Source organism: Pundamilia nyererei, unplaced genomic scaffold, assembly GCF_000239375.1.
Source record: "Pundamilia nyererei isolate P.nyererei 1_Seehausen unplaced genomic scaffold, PunNye1.0 scaffold00041, whole genome shotgun sequence".
Taxonomy (NCBI): domain Eukaryota; kingdom Metazoa; phylum Chordata; class Actinopteri; order Cichliformes; family Cichlidae; genus Pundamilia; species Pundamilia nyererei.
In genome coordinates this window covers 3,198,904-3,216,295 of record NW_005187442.1, presented here as the reverse complement: position 1 = coordinate 3,216,295, position 17,392 = coordinate 3,198,904, and the positions used below count along the sequence as shown (strand labels likewise).

Sequence of the window (17,392 nt, the reverse complement as noted above, 5' to 3'; positions counted from 1 at the left end):
CTCCTTTAGGACACACCTGCTGCTCATCTGCCCTTGTTTACCACCAATTACCCTCCAGAGGTGATATAAGCTGGAGGAGAGCAGTGTGGGTGTAGGAGAGGCTTTTGGTGGATTTCCTCTGAGCTGGTCTGTGTGTGATTCTGGCCTAGGTGTGAAAAGGTTTGCTGTGTGTCCGACCAGCCCCACCGTGCGTGGCTCTTTGTGAGTAGCTCTCAACTGGGCAGTTGTTTCGTGTATGCGAAGTGGCCTCCATTTTCTTGGTTTGGCCTGCCTGGTTTATTGCTAATAGCAGCGTTGCTGTCTTTTTCTATTGATACTGTCAATAACCAACATGGTTATTGGTTATAATAAAGACTTATTTTGTGTTTAACACTTCTGCCTGGCGTCCTTTTCATTCCAATCCGGATCCAGTTGTTACTGTCCCCCACCCTCTTCGCCTAACCTTCATGTGGGGATGTAACACATGATGACTCTCATATCATTGTAAAGGGATTTTGGACGAGTCTTCTCTGTGGCGTTGCTTCAGTTCATTGAGGTTCGCAGGCACAGCTTTCTTAAGGTCCCACCACAGCATTGAAATCTGGACTTTGACTAGATGATTGCAACAGTGATTTTCTCCCCCCATTTTTAGTCATTTTGTTGCAGGTTTGCTGCCGTACTTGGGGTCCTTTTTCAGACAGATGTCCTCTATTTTGACTGTAGAATATATACAGAAGCGCATACGACTGACTGCAGGCCTGGAAGGTCCTGTGGCTACAAAACCAACCCAACTCCTCATTCCTCCACCAGTGTGACCTTGACATTTGGTGCGCTGTTTGGTTTTCACTGTGCATTATGGCCAGACATTTCCACTTTGGTCTCGTTTGTCTAAAGCACTTTGATCTTGGTCGGCTTGTTTGTTCAGATGCAACTTCACAAACCAAACCCAAGAGGTTTTCTTCTAGTAAACCTTCCAAACACGCCGTTCTTGTCCAGTCTTTCTCCAATTGTGTTGTTATGAAATTTAACATGCTGAGGCCTGTAGAATCTTCCCTTCATTTTGCAGTATCTCAGAAGTGCACGGTCTGCGTTTGTGGTGAGTTTAGTCTTCCTAGGAGTGGACGTCAAAGTAGACTATCAGTATCTCTTTCCACCTGTTAATAATTCTTTGGAAATGACTTTTACACCCTTTGTAGATTGATGGGTAGCAAGTTAGAGGTGCTCACACGTGCAGTAGATGAGCAGTGAATTAAGTGTATTTGATTAGCTTCACCTGGCTGCCACTTACCTCTTTCATTCCTATAGAAGCAACAAACAGTCTTCATTTTGACTGAGTTTCTGTTAAGTAAATAAAAAAAAAAACATGGTGGTCACATGTAGAAATTTGGTCTGTTTCTTAAATTAATGTCAGGGGTGACTAATTCAAGACTGAAACTGTAATTCACTTCACATGTCCTGATGGTGTAAAACTGACTGTTAATGCAGTTCAGCCACCTTTTCAAACATGTCGACACACCAAAGGTTCAGACAAAGAGGACAGATTTTTTTTTGCCAGGGTGTACAAAAACAGTTTTGTTTTTTTTGTTTGTTTTTTTATCACCTTCACTGAAAATTGGTGATTTTTTTTTTTTTGTGCATCTTATCTCACAATTGTACCTAATATATTAAATAATTTACACCGGGCTCTGGAGCGTTGGTACAAGGAAGTCTGAACAGACTCGTCATGAAATAATGAGGGGGAAAAGTCACACCTAGCCTTGAATGAGCTCATCAGTGAAATGTCCAATCAATTCATACCCTGAAAAAAAAATGAAGGGAATGTGTGAAAAATGACCGAACTGTTAATCCTCTTGAATTAATGCTGCAAACTCATAATTCAGTAACATCATCCATGATTATAGTCCAAATACATAAAAGACCCAACTAAAAGTATCCCTACTCACATGTTCACAGATGTTATTCTGTGGCAGGTGGTTTTGTAACAATTAGTATAGACATTACTGTTTATTTTGTAACTACAGCACATTACAGTCAGCATTTATTCTTTAAGCTTCTTTTTGATTTTGCTTTAACATGCTTTAAGCATTTTGTTGTGTTTTGTCCTCCTGCCCGGGGCCTTCAGAGAAAAATCAGTTAAATCTAAGTGAAGCAACTTTTCTATTAAACTGTTACCTCGTCCTTGGCAAACAAAATACACCTTAAAATGAAGATGTTTTTCACACAGATGTGCTGTTTCTCAGACTGAAAAGTGTCTAAGATTTTTTCTGCTTTTTTGAAGCCAAATCACATGGCACACAAGACATTTTTTAAAAAACAAAATCCTAATTGGCTAAACACAAAAACCAGTGTTCTTCACTTTGATGCTGGATATAGCATAAACCTTTTAGCTTTAATACCTCGGTGTAGATGAAAACTGGGGAACAACGAGCGCATGGCGAATTAAAATCAAAGTCAAGCGATTTGAGGCTCTAATCTTCTGGAAAAGTTGTATTTATCCTTCCGTTTGAAGCTTCTTCACTTCTGCGAGACAATTTGTTGATTTTTGTTTCCTTTTGTGTGCCACCCATCTGCAGCTTGACTTCACTGGTTTTGTAGTTGTAGTTACTTTGTAGAGACTGTGTAATCACGTTGTCATCTCCCCCGCCCACCCATGTGGCCTTTAAAACAAAAGTCCACACAGATGGGCTGAGGCAGAGTACTGAGATCTAATCCTTATCTGAGATATGAAAACATTTGGAAACCCCCGCCTGAGTCTTACAGGTGGAACTCAATGAGAAACCTTAATCTGTTAATTGAACATCTGCGCAGCTTTGTGTAAATCTACATGAGACCTGATGGTGGAAACTATTTTTGTAGTGTAGACTCATCAAGACAGCAGACTGAGCTTTAAAGATGTTTACTCCTCTTTCAAAATCAAATTAAGGAACTAGTTGACAAAACATGAACACGGTTTGTCAGGTGTTATTTGTTGCTATAACAATTCCCAAGTAAATAAATACCAATTAGCTCAGTTGTTTAAAATTATAAACAGCAAAAAAATTACCTAAGTGTAATTTTTTTTTTTTTTACATTTTAATAAGAACACAGGCAATTAAAGCTACAAAGAGGTCTACAATGTAATTTAATGACATCGAGGTTTTCTGGTGCCCCGAAATGTATGGGCTGATAAAGCAAACGTGCTGCAGGTAAGAAAGCCTTGAAATGTCCTTTATCTGTTGGGGTGTGAGTGGCTGGATGTACACCGTAACCGTGGAGCAGTCCCAAAGGCGTAGCTACGGGCTACGGGATGGCCCGGTTGGGTCTCTTTGGAGGGGGAGGGGGCATTAGCTCAGAGTCTGGGTCTCGCGGGTTTTTCCGGTTTTGGGATTGTGCTCCCTGAGCACAGCGGTCCAGATACTCCAAAAGGATTTCCTTAGTGACGGGCTCCCGGATGCTTTGACACACAGCTGGACAAAAAAAGGAGAAAGGAAGTTACAATAGAAATGCCGACAGGCTTTTCCAGCAACAGTGAATTCATGGTTCTTTCAAGCACGTTCTCATTCCCAGGTGATCAAATAATGCAGTCTGTCTCTTGCTAATCTCTTCCTAAACAGAACCAGTGAGTCAAAGTAAAGCAAAACACAAAGATGCAAAGGCGAGTCATGATGTACACTAGAACTGCCTGTTTCATGTTTCATGTATCATGACTCAAAGTCCTACAATCCATTCACACACCTTCTAACATGCACGCACACACACTGGTGGCTGTACCAGGACCAATTTAGGGGTCAGTATCTTGCGGGCATGTTGAAAAGATGAGCCAATGATTGAACCGACTGGTAGATGACCTGCTCTGCCTCTTGAGCCACGCCCGCCTCAGAGATGTCCTGGCATAAAAGTTACGTCGCCACAGCAGGTAACTCTGCATGTCTCAGTATGTGCCAAATGTCTATCCTAACACAACCCCGCTATACTATGGAGCCATTTTTCTTTTATAACCTAAGATGGCCTGGTGGAAAAAACGAAAAACTTAACGTCATCACTGACCATCCACTCTCGAGATTTAAAAGCAAGAGACACCTTGTGCATAACAGAAAGATTCAGGCACCTGAAACAACTGCATTCTCTGATGATGGTGTGGATGAGGCAAAAACACCTAAATTAATGATTCATAATTATATTAATCAGAGAGGATTCGACACGCATCCAAGCTGCTAAAGTACATTTTAACCACTATTTTATCACAGACACACACCAACTTTTGAGTCACTCCCACTGTCTACGGAAACATGATATGGACTTTTTGATTTTGAGTGCTAGAAAAAAAGCCCTTCCTGCTCCACAGCTCCCTCTGCACGGTTATGACAGCGCCATAATACCAGCAGCACACTGACGACTATATCCAGCCTCTAAATGAAGCGAAATGTTATCAGCTCGGGGACAAATGTGTTACTATCTGACCAGATTTGAGATAAAAGGCGCTTTTGCCATCTGGGCTCCGAGGCTGTACAACAGTCCGCCTCGGGATCTAAAGCTCAATAATTCAGGACCAGCTTTTCTATCTTCTTCAATCAATTTCGTTCATTCTTTAAATGTGTTTTCCCTCGCTTGTGCTTCTTGTTTTTATTGCTTCAATATGTACTTTTATGCTCCTCCTTGCATAGCGCTGTGAACTCAGCATTTAGATTAAGTGCTACACAAACATGGTTTATTGCCGTGTTTATCTATTATTTTTGCATTCTGTCCTCGCCTTGCTCTGCTTTGTTTGTGTCCATTTGTTTCTCCTGTTGTGGTTGCTGTGCATTTTCATAGCATGTGGCACGTGGGGGAGAACTTTAATGTTTAAAACAAAAATCACAACTTGTGAAATGAAACCCAATTTGATTGAAGCATTGAATTTGTAATCTTTTTCCCCTTTTCATGCATTTCCCATTATAAGTCCATTATTTGAAAATATATTAGAAGTAGTGCCACATCTGCACTGTCTTCAAGACAGCCATTAACTGTGGAGGTGAAATGAAAGCCTAGGGTTGCATTGCCTAACTGCAAGAGATGGCCTAAAAATGTGCATGGATAACGTTTGCAGTCCATCACAGCTGGATTTTCATTCCACCTTCGAGCGTGTCCGTGTGAATCGACTGCAAACATATTTGATTTTTGACTGATGTCGTTGCACCGAAGTAGGTCTGAGAGACCATAACCCGGGCCAGATTAAAGCCCTTAAACTAATAAATTGTCTGACAGCTCTGTGGTAGCGTTTATCCTCTCTCACAACATCTACCTCTTTACTGCTCTAGGGGTGCTGCTGGTGGAGAGGAAGAAAGGGTACTCAGACTGAGAACTCACGATTTATTCTAACTTTAAGACCCATAGCTCATTAAAACCTCATTAAAGAGACTTAAATGTACAAGCACAAGACAAGCAAATCCTTGTACTTAAAAAAAAGTTAAAAAATGCATCATCATATATGTACAAAAAACTATACAGCAAAACACTTTATTGCCAAAGTGTGCAGAAGACCAACAGCGTAAAAATGCAGAGCCTCAAAGCAGATGCCTTAAAGCAGCGGAAGAAACTGAGGCTGCAATTCACACCGGACCACCAAAATTGGACAATAGAGGATTGGAAAAACGCTGATCAGATGAGTCTCCATTTCTACATTTGCATGGTTGGGATTTGTTCAGAATTTAGCATAAGCACCATGAAATCATGTATTCATTCTGTCTACTATTAATGGTTCAGGCTGGTGGTGATGTTGATGGTAGGGGGATTTCTTCTCAGCACAATTTGGGGCCCTAAGTTCCAACTGAGCATCATTTAAGCACCACAGCTGATAGAATCTCACACCACCCTACTGCATGTATCTCTCAGGGCGCAATCAAAGCCCTTTGAGAAGCTGGCGTTGCCCCTCTGCAGCCAATGTGGCTCCACCAAACAAGACCCTGTCTCACTGAACAGGGAGAGAACCACAGTTTATGTCAATGCTCAAAGCGGTCGAACCCTGGACCACTAAACAAAAACCAGCATGTATAGAAAAAATGTGTGGTGTGGTGACTTTGCCCCAAAGGCATATTTCTTTCCTAGTAAGCTTTACTAGCTTTACTACAAAGACAAACGACAAGTAGTTTTATCTACAAGTAATAAGATACATCATACGGCTGACGCTGCATGACCCTCCACTGTGCGCATTAATCAGCACAATCATAAGACCGACTTATGGTTCCTACTGATTGGTTCTTTGGGGTCAGGGGCAGGAGAAAGGCCATCTTTGCTGCTACAGTTTTCCATTTAGCTTCCTTTGATTGTCATGTCTCGCTCTTATCACGCGTCTGTTCAAGTGAACCTTTCCTGCAGACTAGCAGAGCTTGGCTTATTAGCAACCCAGGTAGCTAGCTGAACAGTACATGGAAATATTTTGAGCCCAAACCAGCTTAATTGGTTCTGTGATTGTAAACAGGTGCTTGGAAAATGCTATCTTCTAAGGCCCCCAGAAAGTCTTCATAAATACTGTGATGCTGCCAATGATTTCTTAGCAACAGACAAAACGTTTAATTTTAATATTAAGACAAAAAAACCCTAAAAACAAAAAGACACTGTACATTAAGCTTAATCGGTACGGAGATTATCTATTAGTCTGTGGATTGTTCATAACAATTTGCTAGAGGCATCATGAGTAATGTGTGAAAATGGCTGTGGATGAAGCAGAGGCAGCAGGTTAACATCTCGACGGGCAGTTAAAGACATTTCTATTCTACTTGATCAACCTGTTTGATAAACTGTTTGTAGAGTTTGTCGTACAGATGAACGAGCGTCGTCTAAAGTTCCTTTAACTCCACTGTTCTGCATGAGGAGCTCAGCCTTGCCCTCAGCAAAGAGCAGAAGAAAAAAAAAAGCAAAAAGTAAAAAATGATTGCTAACATCCGCAGCATGCACCGTGCTATCAGATTTAATTATCGGCTGAACTTTCATTATTGAAACAGTAACAATGATTTCATTTTCTCGCTTATCAGCCAATAATATATCATGCGCATTCCCATTCACGACAGTAAAACCTCTTAAAGATTGGAAATTGTGTGGCAAAATGTCAGCTACTCTATTCACAGTGAGGAGCTAAAGAAAACAATTTGTCCTCAGCTCCAAAGACAAGGCCACAGTGTCAGTGTGCATTCTTAATGGAGAGTACACAACATAACATCTGCCCCTCCGCATACACAGTCTCACAATGCAGAAATAAAACTGAGGCTGTTGCAAATACAAATAAAAGAAATATAGATAAAATAACCCATTAATCACAGGCTGACTGGCTGTTATTTGCACAGATTTAGACTCAGATACAGGAGACAGTGGGATATTAAAAATAACGGCTGGAAGGAGAAGGACAAAGACTCACCCATGGCTGTATCATAGGAGTTGGGGAAGCTCTTGTCCACCCTCTGCCTCATGAACACCCAGCTGTTGTTGGTAAAGGTGCACTCAATGATCTTGTTGTCGTATTGTTTCAGCTCTTTAGTGGCCTGCGCAGACAGAGATGAGAGGCGGCGCGTGCCTTTAATGTGAGTGAATACAAAGCATATTCTTTTCTCTTATCACACGTTAAAAATCGTGAATCTAGGTGGGGTATTATGGTCTGGTTTACCACAGCCTTGCTTTTTACTTTGAGCTGAATCATTGTAAAAGGTTTCAGGCACATGCTGCACAACTGATCAATGCAGCTACTTTTGATAAATGACACACACAACTGCAATTTCTTCACATTTTCTTTATCATCATCATCATCATCAATTTTGTTATTACTGATACTAATTAGATACTTTTAGAAGACATCAAGAGGAAAAAGACTTAAACTTAAGGCTGCTCTATGCCCGATGCATTCAATTCTACAAAAGCAAAGCAAATTTCAATGACAGAGCACTAAATTGGGATTAAACTGACCGTTGGTTCATACAGGCCACAAAGATCAGCTAATCTCAGTGCCACATTAGCTGATGGCTTAGCAGATATCACTCTACACATCCAAATGGCACAACTAATTCTGGAAACAGTGTTTAAAGATGACTTGTTATACTTTTGTTTATAGTCATGGAGAAATTGAGCATGACAATGGCTGAGAAAGGTGATTTAAGTGGCTTTAAATATGTCATGGCTGATGGTGCCAGACTGGCTGGTGGAAATATTTCAGAAACTGGTGATCTGCTGGGATTTTCTCCCACAACCATCTCTAGGGTGTACAGAGAAAATACCCAGTGAGCTGCAGGTCTCTGTGCATCAGGGAGGTTCCAGCACAGAGCCATGTCACCAAATTACTACAGATGGAAATAAACTACTTTTGACTTGACTGGTCTTCACTGAAACGCAGTAATATGCAGCTCACTGTGCAGATTAACTGAATGTCTTATTCAAGTAGCGGCAACATTTGACTGAAGCAAATACTGACATGTCTTGTGGGAATCTTCTGAGACCAAGGATCTCTCTAGGAGAGAAAACACTCAAGAAGACTCAGAAGTCTTATACAGAAATATTTTGGGTGACATTTTTGAAATTAAAGGATAAATGTACCATGAGTTAATGTTCACATTAACATCCATTTTCCACAGTTATAAATTTTAGGTTTCTATTAAATGAATGTATATTGCTATTTGTATTGGTCTTTAATACTATTTGGGCACAAGCTTTTTTTATGTACAGTAGTTTAAATTCTTATGTTATTCGTCTTGTGTCACACATTTCCTTCAAGTTTCAATTGATTTTTAGCATCAGTATTAAATAATTGTGTAACTGTACCTTTTAGAAGATGAAAACATCAAAAGCACAGGCTATAAAGTATTGTAGTTTAGACATGGAAGGTTTAAATGTAATAAATCGAAATCAACTGTGGTGTGACTTTAGGAAGCATGCTTCTTTGAATGTAAGACGAGGCTCTGATGCTTCATGCAGAAGTATGACGGAAGCTAATCATGTAGTTAATCTTTATATTTGATCATTAAACACAGCTGCATTGCTTCAGAAGGACCTACAATAACACATCAGCACATACAAACACTAACACAACACGAGTGTCTGTATTTCATCTCTCAATAAAGCAGTGCAACAGCTCCTGCTCCACCTACTGAGCTACACAGGATCACTGACTTATTACATCACACTTTGCTTTGAAAACAAAATCAGCTCTACACACTGAGCACACTGTAACACTGCTGAAGTATAAGAAAATGGCACACGATACTGAAGATCAAGCATGAGTCAAAGAAGACATTTGAGCATCTGTTGTTTATTTGTCGAGGGACTGAGAGGATTGTCGAGACTTGGAAAAATGCAAATCTTGTAGCTGCTGGGAACGTGGAAGACAAAAAGTGCAGCTGAAGCGGTCACGTGCAATTGCACGCTTTTAAAATACGCAATAGAATAAGCAATGACATGAGTTGCTATGAGGTGCTGTGATGTGACTTTTCACCTTGGCCTCGCAGAGAGTAAAAATGACGAATACCTCCGGGGTTCAGCGTGAACACGCAACCTTTAGCTGAGGTCAGAGAGTGACTGGAGTTGCCAGGAAAGCACCAGTATTTGGCAAGACGCTAAAAAACACAAAGTAAGAGCTTATGTGATCCTGGAGCGTGGTGCATCTGGGCTAACAGTGGGGGTCGAATTCACACAGGAAGCAAGAACGCTTGTGAGAAAGGAAGACAGAAAGTGAGAGAAAGAATCCAGACTAAACAGACATCTTTTAAAAATGGCTTTTTAGATAAACACACTAAATGGCCTCTAAATTGATTTGCAGCTGTAACTGTTAAATATTGACAAAACTACTGAGAGCTTATTTTGAAGCCAAGTCAAACATTTTTTTAATTTATTTTTTACTAGGAGAAGAATTGCAGATGATGTAAAGCAGCAACAGAATCTCTGAGCTTTCCTAAAGCTCCACACATCAAACTGCCAGCAAGCTGTGAAGGGCAGTACAGGCAGGCGGGACGTGCTGCTACAGGCTGGATCTCTTCCTGCTGGTGAAGGGTGACATGTTGGCTGCCATTTTCCATCACCACTTGGTGCTTAATCCATCCAAATCTGTCTCATTATGGCAGCACACGTGTGCCACCAGTTATCAGGGACTTTGGCAGTCAAACTCTTTATCAGCCAATGTTGCACTATTGCAGAGCAGAAGCGCTCTGCTGCCTGCCTTCTATTCAAATCCTGAAACAATCAGAAATATATACAGCAAATATAAACATGGCTGACAAGGAAGAAAAGCAGCCTTTTGTTGTGGACAATTTTTTTTTTTTTTTTACTAAAACGTGATGAGAGAGCTCTTTTTTTCCCAAGTATCAAGGCTCAGTGAAAAGACACGGAGGTTATGATTGGTCATACTGAAAAAGTTCCAGGACTTGACTGATCAAACCACTGTTATGACCACTTGCAAGAGAGAAACAACTTCCCTTTAAACTGACTCGACTTTGTTTCATGTCAAGCATCATCGTTGCTGACGAGAGCTCCATTTCCACAGCGTCCATTCCACAAAATGACACTATAGCTGAAGGGTTGCTGTTCTGAGCACTGCAGAAGAACAATCGCAAGAAAACAGAACAGGATTTCCAGGGAGTGACTAAAGTCTGAATCTGATTCCTGAAACCTTTTCACAGCATCGTGCATGCTGGAGAGTTGTATTTTTAATATCCAGGCTCATGTTCATAAAAACACTAATTACTCATGACGTGATTATGTCTTAATGAATGCAATTTCCATTCACATTAGTGGTACAGTGCCAGTGTGTCATCTGATAATCCCACTAAGGATTTCTTGTGACTGTACAATGTTAATTCCCCAGTAATATGTTCTGTCTCCCACAGTTTAGAAATTTTGATTTAAAAATTTTAAGGCATTATCGCTTCATATATGCAGCAGTAAAAAATAAAAATAGCCAATCATTAAGGTAACAATGCTGTTATCTTGTCCTGTGTATAAATTTTTATTATTCTGGTCAGGGAGTTTATAGTAGCGCTGACCTCAGGCAGTTCAAGTTACAAATAGGGCTGTTCGATATAACGATATATATCGGATGAAGATATAAAAACGTCTATCGTTTGTTTCGTGGTGTCGCAAAATAAACTGTTTACGGCAATATTTTTTCATCGTTTTGATGGTCACTGTAGTGGCTATATTAATTTCTTAAAGTTCTCTCTTTCTCTTATATTTAATATAACCACACTACGGATGGACAAGAACCTGTTTTTATGCGTTGTCGTTAGCAACAACGACGGTAAAACCATCGCGTGTCCACTTGTTTATTTTCCACATACACCTTTCACAATAAAGCTCAAGATCCTGTTGAGACTGAATCGCGTGAAAGAGTATGCAGAGTATTTACGGATGAGAAGCAAAAAAGAGCCGCCAGGTGCTAACAAATAAACCTTGGACTCAAATGTTAGAACAAGCCTTTCCCCGCAGCACGCTGTGTAATAAATACTCACAATTTATGTGTAAAAATGTATAGTTTCATGCATCGTTAAAACACTGGACTCCAGGTACACGGCGCCCAGCTGGAAACACTTCACGCAAATTGAGCTGCTCGAGATTCACTACATCGTGCAAAAAAGAAGAAGAAGAAGAAGCAGCAGCAGCAGCAGCGGGACCAAAATTAGCTCCAGACTACTGGAATTTATGATATCTGACCTTTTACCAACCTGTACACAGCACGCAGGCAGTCGCCCTGCTTCCTTATCAAATACTGGATCCTGTGGGGACTATTGTACGAGCGCATTATGCTACAGTATGATGTCAGACGAATAAACAAAGTTTGTAATTTCCTTGAATAGCTGTTTTATTTTCCCCATCACGCCTCTCTGCGACTGACCCTGCCTTTGTTTCATTCTCGACTTAATCAGAAGGGGCCCGGAGGTCTGCGGCACTGCAGCACCCGGGCCCATTTTAATAACGAGAAACTGGATGAAATAACGTATAAGTGTGGAAATGATATAAGATGCAAAAGTAAGACTATGAACAAACGCACCCTCGAAGGAAATAAGATTCTGGATAGACTGTATCAATATTCAATCCTAATATATGATGCATGCTCAAAAAGAATACGGTAACATCTCCTCCCTATTAATATTAGCTTCCACTAAAACACACACAATTCAACAGGATGACTCACAAGACAAATGTTCAGTAGTAAAGTTAAAATATTTGTCACAGATCAGCTGCATTATCTACTATGTAATTACAGCTATATGTGCCCTTGAATAGCTGTGCCAGAACAAACAAATGGGACTTCCGACCACTCCACGACTCCTTTTGAATGTGTGAGATGACATCAGGATTGAGGTCTCTGGTGAATATGTATAATAACAATCATTATCCCACACATTCAGATTGGCTGCCGCATCGAAAAAGAAAGATGAGCATAACAAGGTAATAATGTGTAAATGAGGCAAATTAGAGGCGAGCAGGCATGCGGCGCACTGTCGAATCTGGCAGTTAAACAACAACTGCTCCAAAAACTCAAACTTTTAACTGGTTGGTTTGTTTTGGTCTGCAGCATGACTGAGTGTTTTCCTGTGACAGCACTTTTAATTACACAGTATTCATACTTTTTTTTTTTTAAATCCCACAATTTAGATTCAACAATATCCAGGAAAAGTCTAAAAAAAAAAAATGTCTGAAAAATCCAAATCACTTCAATAACATTTCAATAAAGTCCTGCCACAGATTAAACACAATAAAATATGTCTTTGCGTAACTGTTCGCTTACTTAGAAATACATAAGTCGTATAAATTACAATTCAGCGCTCAGCAGGTGAATTCCACGCTGATAAACTCTCAAATCTCAACTTCCTCAAAGCAAAGACACACCGACGTAGGTGTTTTGATTAGACCCTAAGTCTGAATGCCTTGAAATTAAGTCATGTAACAAAAGTGTATGACGTTTGATTCATTTTCGCAACTCCAGTCAAACTCCAAAGGATTCAAAATGCATCAATAATAAACCACATGAGAACTTCAATGCACTTATTGGCAAGATGCATCTGGAGTAGGAGCAACAAAAACGTACACATAGAAGATGCCCTGCTTTGGAGCAGATAAGCTGTAAAATTTACTACTTTGCATTCTTTTCTTTTTATGCATTTCTTTTCCAAATTTTTAAGGCAAAACTATTGTATATTCTGGGGGGAAAAAAAACACACAAGGGTGGAAAACGAACCAGAGTTTGACCCTGCAAGTTTGTGAAAAAAACATCAAGACCATACTTCTATGAAAAACCCACATATCCACTGTGTTGGGAACAAAAAATCAAGCTAGTCCAGAAGTGCAAGATGACTGCCTTGAAACATCTCCAGCTTCAACAGAGTCCCAAAAAAGTGTATTTCATAAAGTGTTTCTATGAAATACTAAATAAATATTCTTTCCATGAGCCAAAATATCATTTGTGATTTTAAATGAATGACATTAGCTAAATAGTGGTCCATGTGGGTGGGACCAGTGGGTGGTCCCTAGATTGTGGTCCAGGCAATCCTGTAGTGACAAATTTCAGAGTTCAAATGTATTGAGTATTTTTCTGCAACCAGGTTTTGGGTGCTACTCCATCCTCTTGCCCAATTATGATCGCTTCTGGTTCAAAAATAAAATGGCAATGGCAGAAATGCAAACTTGATGCTTCAAAATGGCAACCCGCAAACCAAATGCTGACGTCACGGTGGAAATGTTTTTGAAAGTCTAGGAATAACGACAACCCAAGCATGTGAGTCAACCCCAGTTTGTGAACCTGTATAGTCAAAAAATAAAGGTCTAATTATGTAACACTTTTCTATTTCTGATACACATTTTCAGTTTCATCACAGCTTGGTGAGTAGTTGGTGAGTGTTTTCTCACAAGTCAGCATCCTCCATGCATACCATGGGCGCCCACAGCAATCTGCCAGTGACCAAATCAATCGTAAGGAGGTTTTCAGTGCAGCACACTCTTGGTGACTCAACCTACAGCAACCACATGCTAACCGGTCAAGGACTGCCCATCGTTTCCTAGCAACCTTTGGTTGTCAGGGGGTCACTGATGGGTCTCTCAGCCTTAGTGAAAGGGGCTTTAGCAATCGATTTCACAGTGACTGCCGGTAACCTCCAGCAACCAGTTGGAGAATACTCATTTCAAAGCAAGTGGCGGTCCCAAGAGAGTCATCAGCCAGTCTCTAGGCCTGTGGCCTAACCCGGGTCACAAATAAAATCCTGTTTCCAAAAAAGCTAAAATGATAAAAGAAAGAAAGAAAAATTACACAAATTTACAAATGATTTATACTGTGCATTTAATTAAAGTATAAAAACAACATATCAAAAGGAAGAAACCAACATTTTTTGTAGTGTTTTGAAAAACATGCTCATGATGAATTTAATGTGAGCAACATGTTTGCAAAATTTGGGATGGGGATAAGAAAATACAGGAAAAACATTAAATACTGCTATAAATAAATAAATATGATAAAAGAAATACTGTTATGAGTGGTTTTAGTACGTGTTTTTTTTTTTAGCTTGTAATTGCACTGACTTGACTTAAACTGTTTCCAGAACATTACTGTTTTTATTTACATTACATGGCTTCAAAGACTTTCTTTCTAAATTCTAATTACAGCTGAATTTTTAACAAACAGCAAGTCATAAATAAGTCCAGACATGCTTATTATAATTAGACCATTTTTCAGTAAATACTCATTAATTCCAAACAGCATTTAGAGAGCCGCACAAATGTTTTCCAGAAGTCTGCTGTCTCGCAATATTTGTGAGACAGCAGACTTCTTTCTGAAGCACTCAGCTGATAAATTCTCAGACAACATCCCTTCCAAATATTCACTTTACCTATACCCTGTAGGTGCAGACAATGTAAGAAATTACAACAATAAGGAACTAAATTGGAAGACTGAGTCAATAAAACAAGTTTTCGTGAAGATTACAACATTTTTCCTATCACAGACAAAGTTGGTTTGATTTCTCTCAACAGCACCTAAACGGATTTCAATATAGTGGAAACTGGATATGCCTCCAAATGCATCTAATAGGCACGTTGAAATTACTAGCACAGCCACAAGGAAGGCGATGAATGTCAAAACCATTGTGTGACAGAGCACAGCAGACAACAAACGCACACACAGGCTGTGTAGAGGTGTCAGATTTATCAGGAACAGCCTTTCTGACTAAAACCACAAGTCATCAAGTCCTGCGATGACAAGTAATTACCATTTTTAGCATATTCACATTTGGACTTACTGTAAAACACATTTTACCACAAAAATAACAACATGCAATCTGACAGAGGATGACCCCAGGGCTGCAGCTTTTGCTCCGACACCCCGTGAGAAGGTTAGAGACCGAGCAGTAAACAGAATCTGCCGTGTTTGGTGACAGAGCCCAGGGCTGATACATGGGAATCTGGCACGACAAGACGATACGATAGGGAAAAGAAAAGCTTGTTTACTGTGTTTTTGAACCATGACTGAAAAGGCTACAAATGCTACAAGTCATTTCATGGAAATTTACAGCAAAGTAAAACAAATGGAAACACATGTTGCTCGCTGCCTCAGACTGGCAAATTTTCATTCTAAATTAATGGACCCTAACCAATATATGATGGTGATGCGATGGTAGCTATCACTGGAGTGCACAGGACCGAGTCTGTGTTGCTGTTGGTCAAATGTCTGATGATGTCATCTCAACTGTGTATTCACACACTGCAGACATTATGCAACTATGAAACCCGTTGAACAGAACATCACTGTTATGTGGAGCTTCCAAATGCATTTTTTTTTTACCACTTTTTACAGCAACATGCATCAATTTAACATGACACAAGCATGATGACACAAGCATGATGAAACGCCACACTCATTCTGTAAGAGTAACTTTCCAACAGTACATTTGTTGTCTTCTTGCCTCTATGTTTACCTGCTCAACATCTGTCAAGCACCCAACGATTCGACACAGTCTCTAATAGGTAAATGCATTATCCTATTAATTGTTTCAACTTTTGCAAGTCAGAAAGTCCAGAATGGCCTTATCAACTTTCTGCATCCTGGAACATAAATTCAAATTGTTTATGTCTGACATGAAACAAAAAAAGGCCAAACTTTCATAGAAAAGGTGTTGATATTAATTAATAAATTGCCCAAAATTTAGCATTTGAATGTTATGCTTGATTAATTTCTTCTTCTCAGAGAATTCGAGTGTAGTTGTTCCAATTTGGATTTAAAAATGTCCAATTTGGGATTTCTAAAATATTGTTATTTTATTGTTTTATGGTAGGTGGTATAACACATTTTATCAGCGCGGTACTGCAGATATATTAAATGTACATATACAATTCTGCTACTAACTCCATGTTATCAAACACACATATAAATTTACTGAAATATCTGGGCAAACAGTTTAACCTTTACTAATGAGATCATGTATTTTTTGTAAGAAAAAGGAAACTGCAGCTATTTAATTTAAAAATGTGAGCAGTAGGCAGAAAAAAAAATATTATCTGATTAAATATTACACTGAATGCATATAATAACCACACGTGAAGACTTAAGAGGTTCTAGAAATAGAAATAAAGCTACTTTCGGCTGATTCCTTTTTCACTGCAGGTTGTGCCACAGATCAGGAATTTGTGCTTTTTCTGGGGATTGAACCTGGGATCTTTGCACAAACCACTACACAATGGAGCCACTGGAAGTAAAACCTGAAGCTAACTGGGAAACCAGCGATTTTAAAATATGAGAAAATGTGTTAATGGAAAAGGAAAATTAAGATTACACTTGTAAAAGTGGTTGGAGGACTAATTTATAATCAACTGCAGTTTTGTCTAACCACACACCTTTAAAAAAAATTAAAAAAAATCAGACATTTTACGCAAAGCTAATTTAAAGCTGGATGAGGATGGAGGCTTTGGTTTTTTGGTACAATGCTTTATTTTATTTCTCACCTTCATCTGCGCAAAGGGCCTGTCGTAGTTGCCAACATAGAGGAAGCCAAAGGTCTGTGGTAGTAGCCTGCAAAGACAAAATGATCTCAGTTAACACCAGCAACACACTCAGCACAGGATCTCAGTAAGAGCTGCAAAGAAATCACTATGTCGCTTGCATTTTGCAGCTAGTAACAGAATGGTAGAGACGTGAGATTACACCTCTCGAAGCCCTTCTGTCACTCGGCACAGCTTGATGTTTTTTAAACTAGAGTATAGGCGTGTTTATAGTGCAATGCAATAATAAAGTCTAAGTCACATACAGACTAAACCCAACAGCATGGACATTGTATAAAACTAATCTCCAGGTGATTGTCATCTTAACAGGCTGTTGGGTTTTAAAGTGAAGGTTTTGATCTTGCGTGCGCAGCTCTCAATTCGACAAACATGTGTCTCACAGCTCACCAACAGATGTCTTAATCACATACTGTTCCCCAGCATGCTCCACCAAAAACAC

At 39.6% G+C, this 17,392-nt stretch overlaps 1 protein-coding gene across 1 annotated transcript in view; it reads right to left on the bottom strand.

Moving 5' to 3' along the window:
* Positions 1 to 2,861: 2,861 nt before the first annotated feature.
* Positions 2,862 to 17,392, bottom strand: part of rngtt (RNA guanylyltransferase and 5'-phosphatase) — a 106,342-nt gene continuing 91,811 nt past the window's right edge. Inside the window, exons 14-16 of the mRNA XM_005731146.1 lie at positions 16,897 to 16,963; positions 7,349 to 7,472; positions 2,862 to 3,425 (exon numbers count right to left, since the gene is read on the bottom strand). Coding sequence (XP_005731203.1) covers positions 3,259 to 3,425; positions 7,349 to 7,472; positions 16,897 to 16,963 — 358 coding nt within the window. The 3' untranslated portion in view covers positions 2,862 to 3,258. The remainder of the gene's footprint in view (positions 3,426 to 7,348; positions 7,473 to 16,896; positions 16,964 to 17,392) is intronic.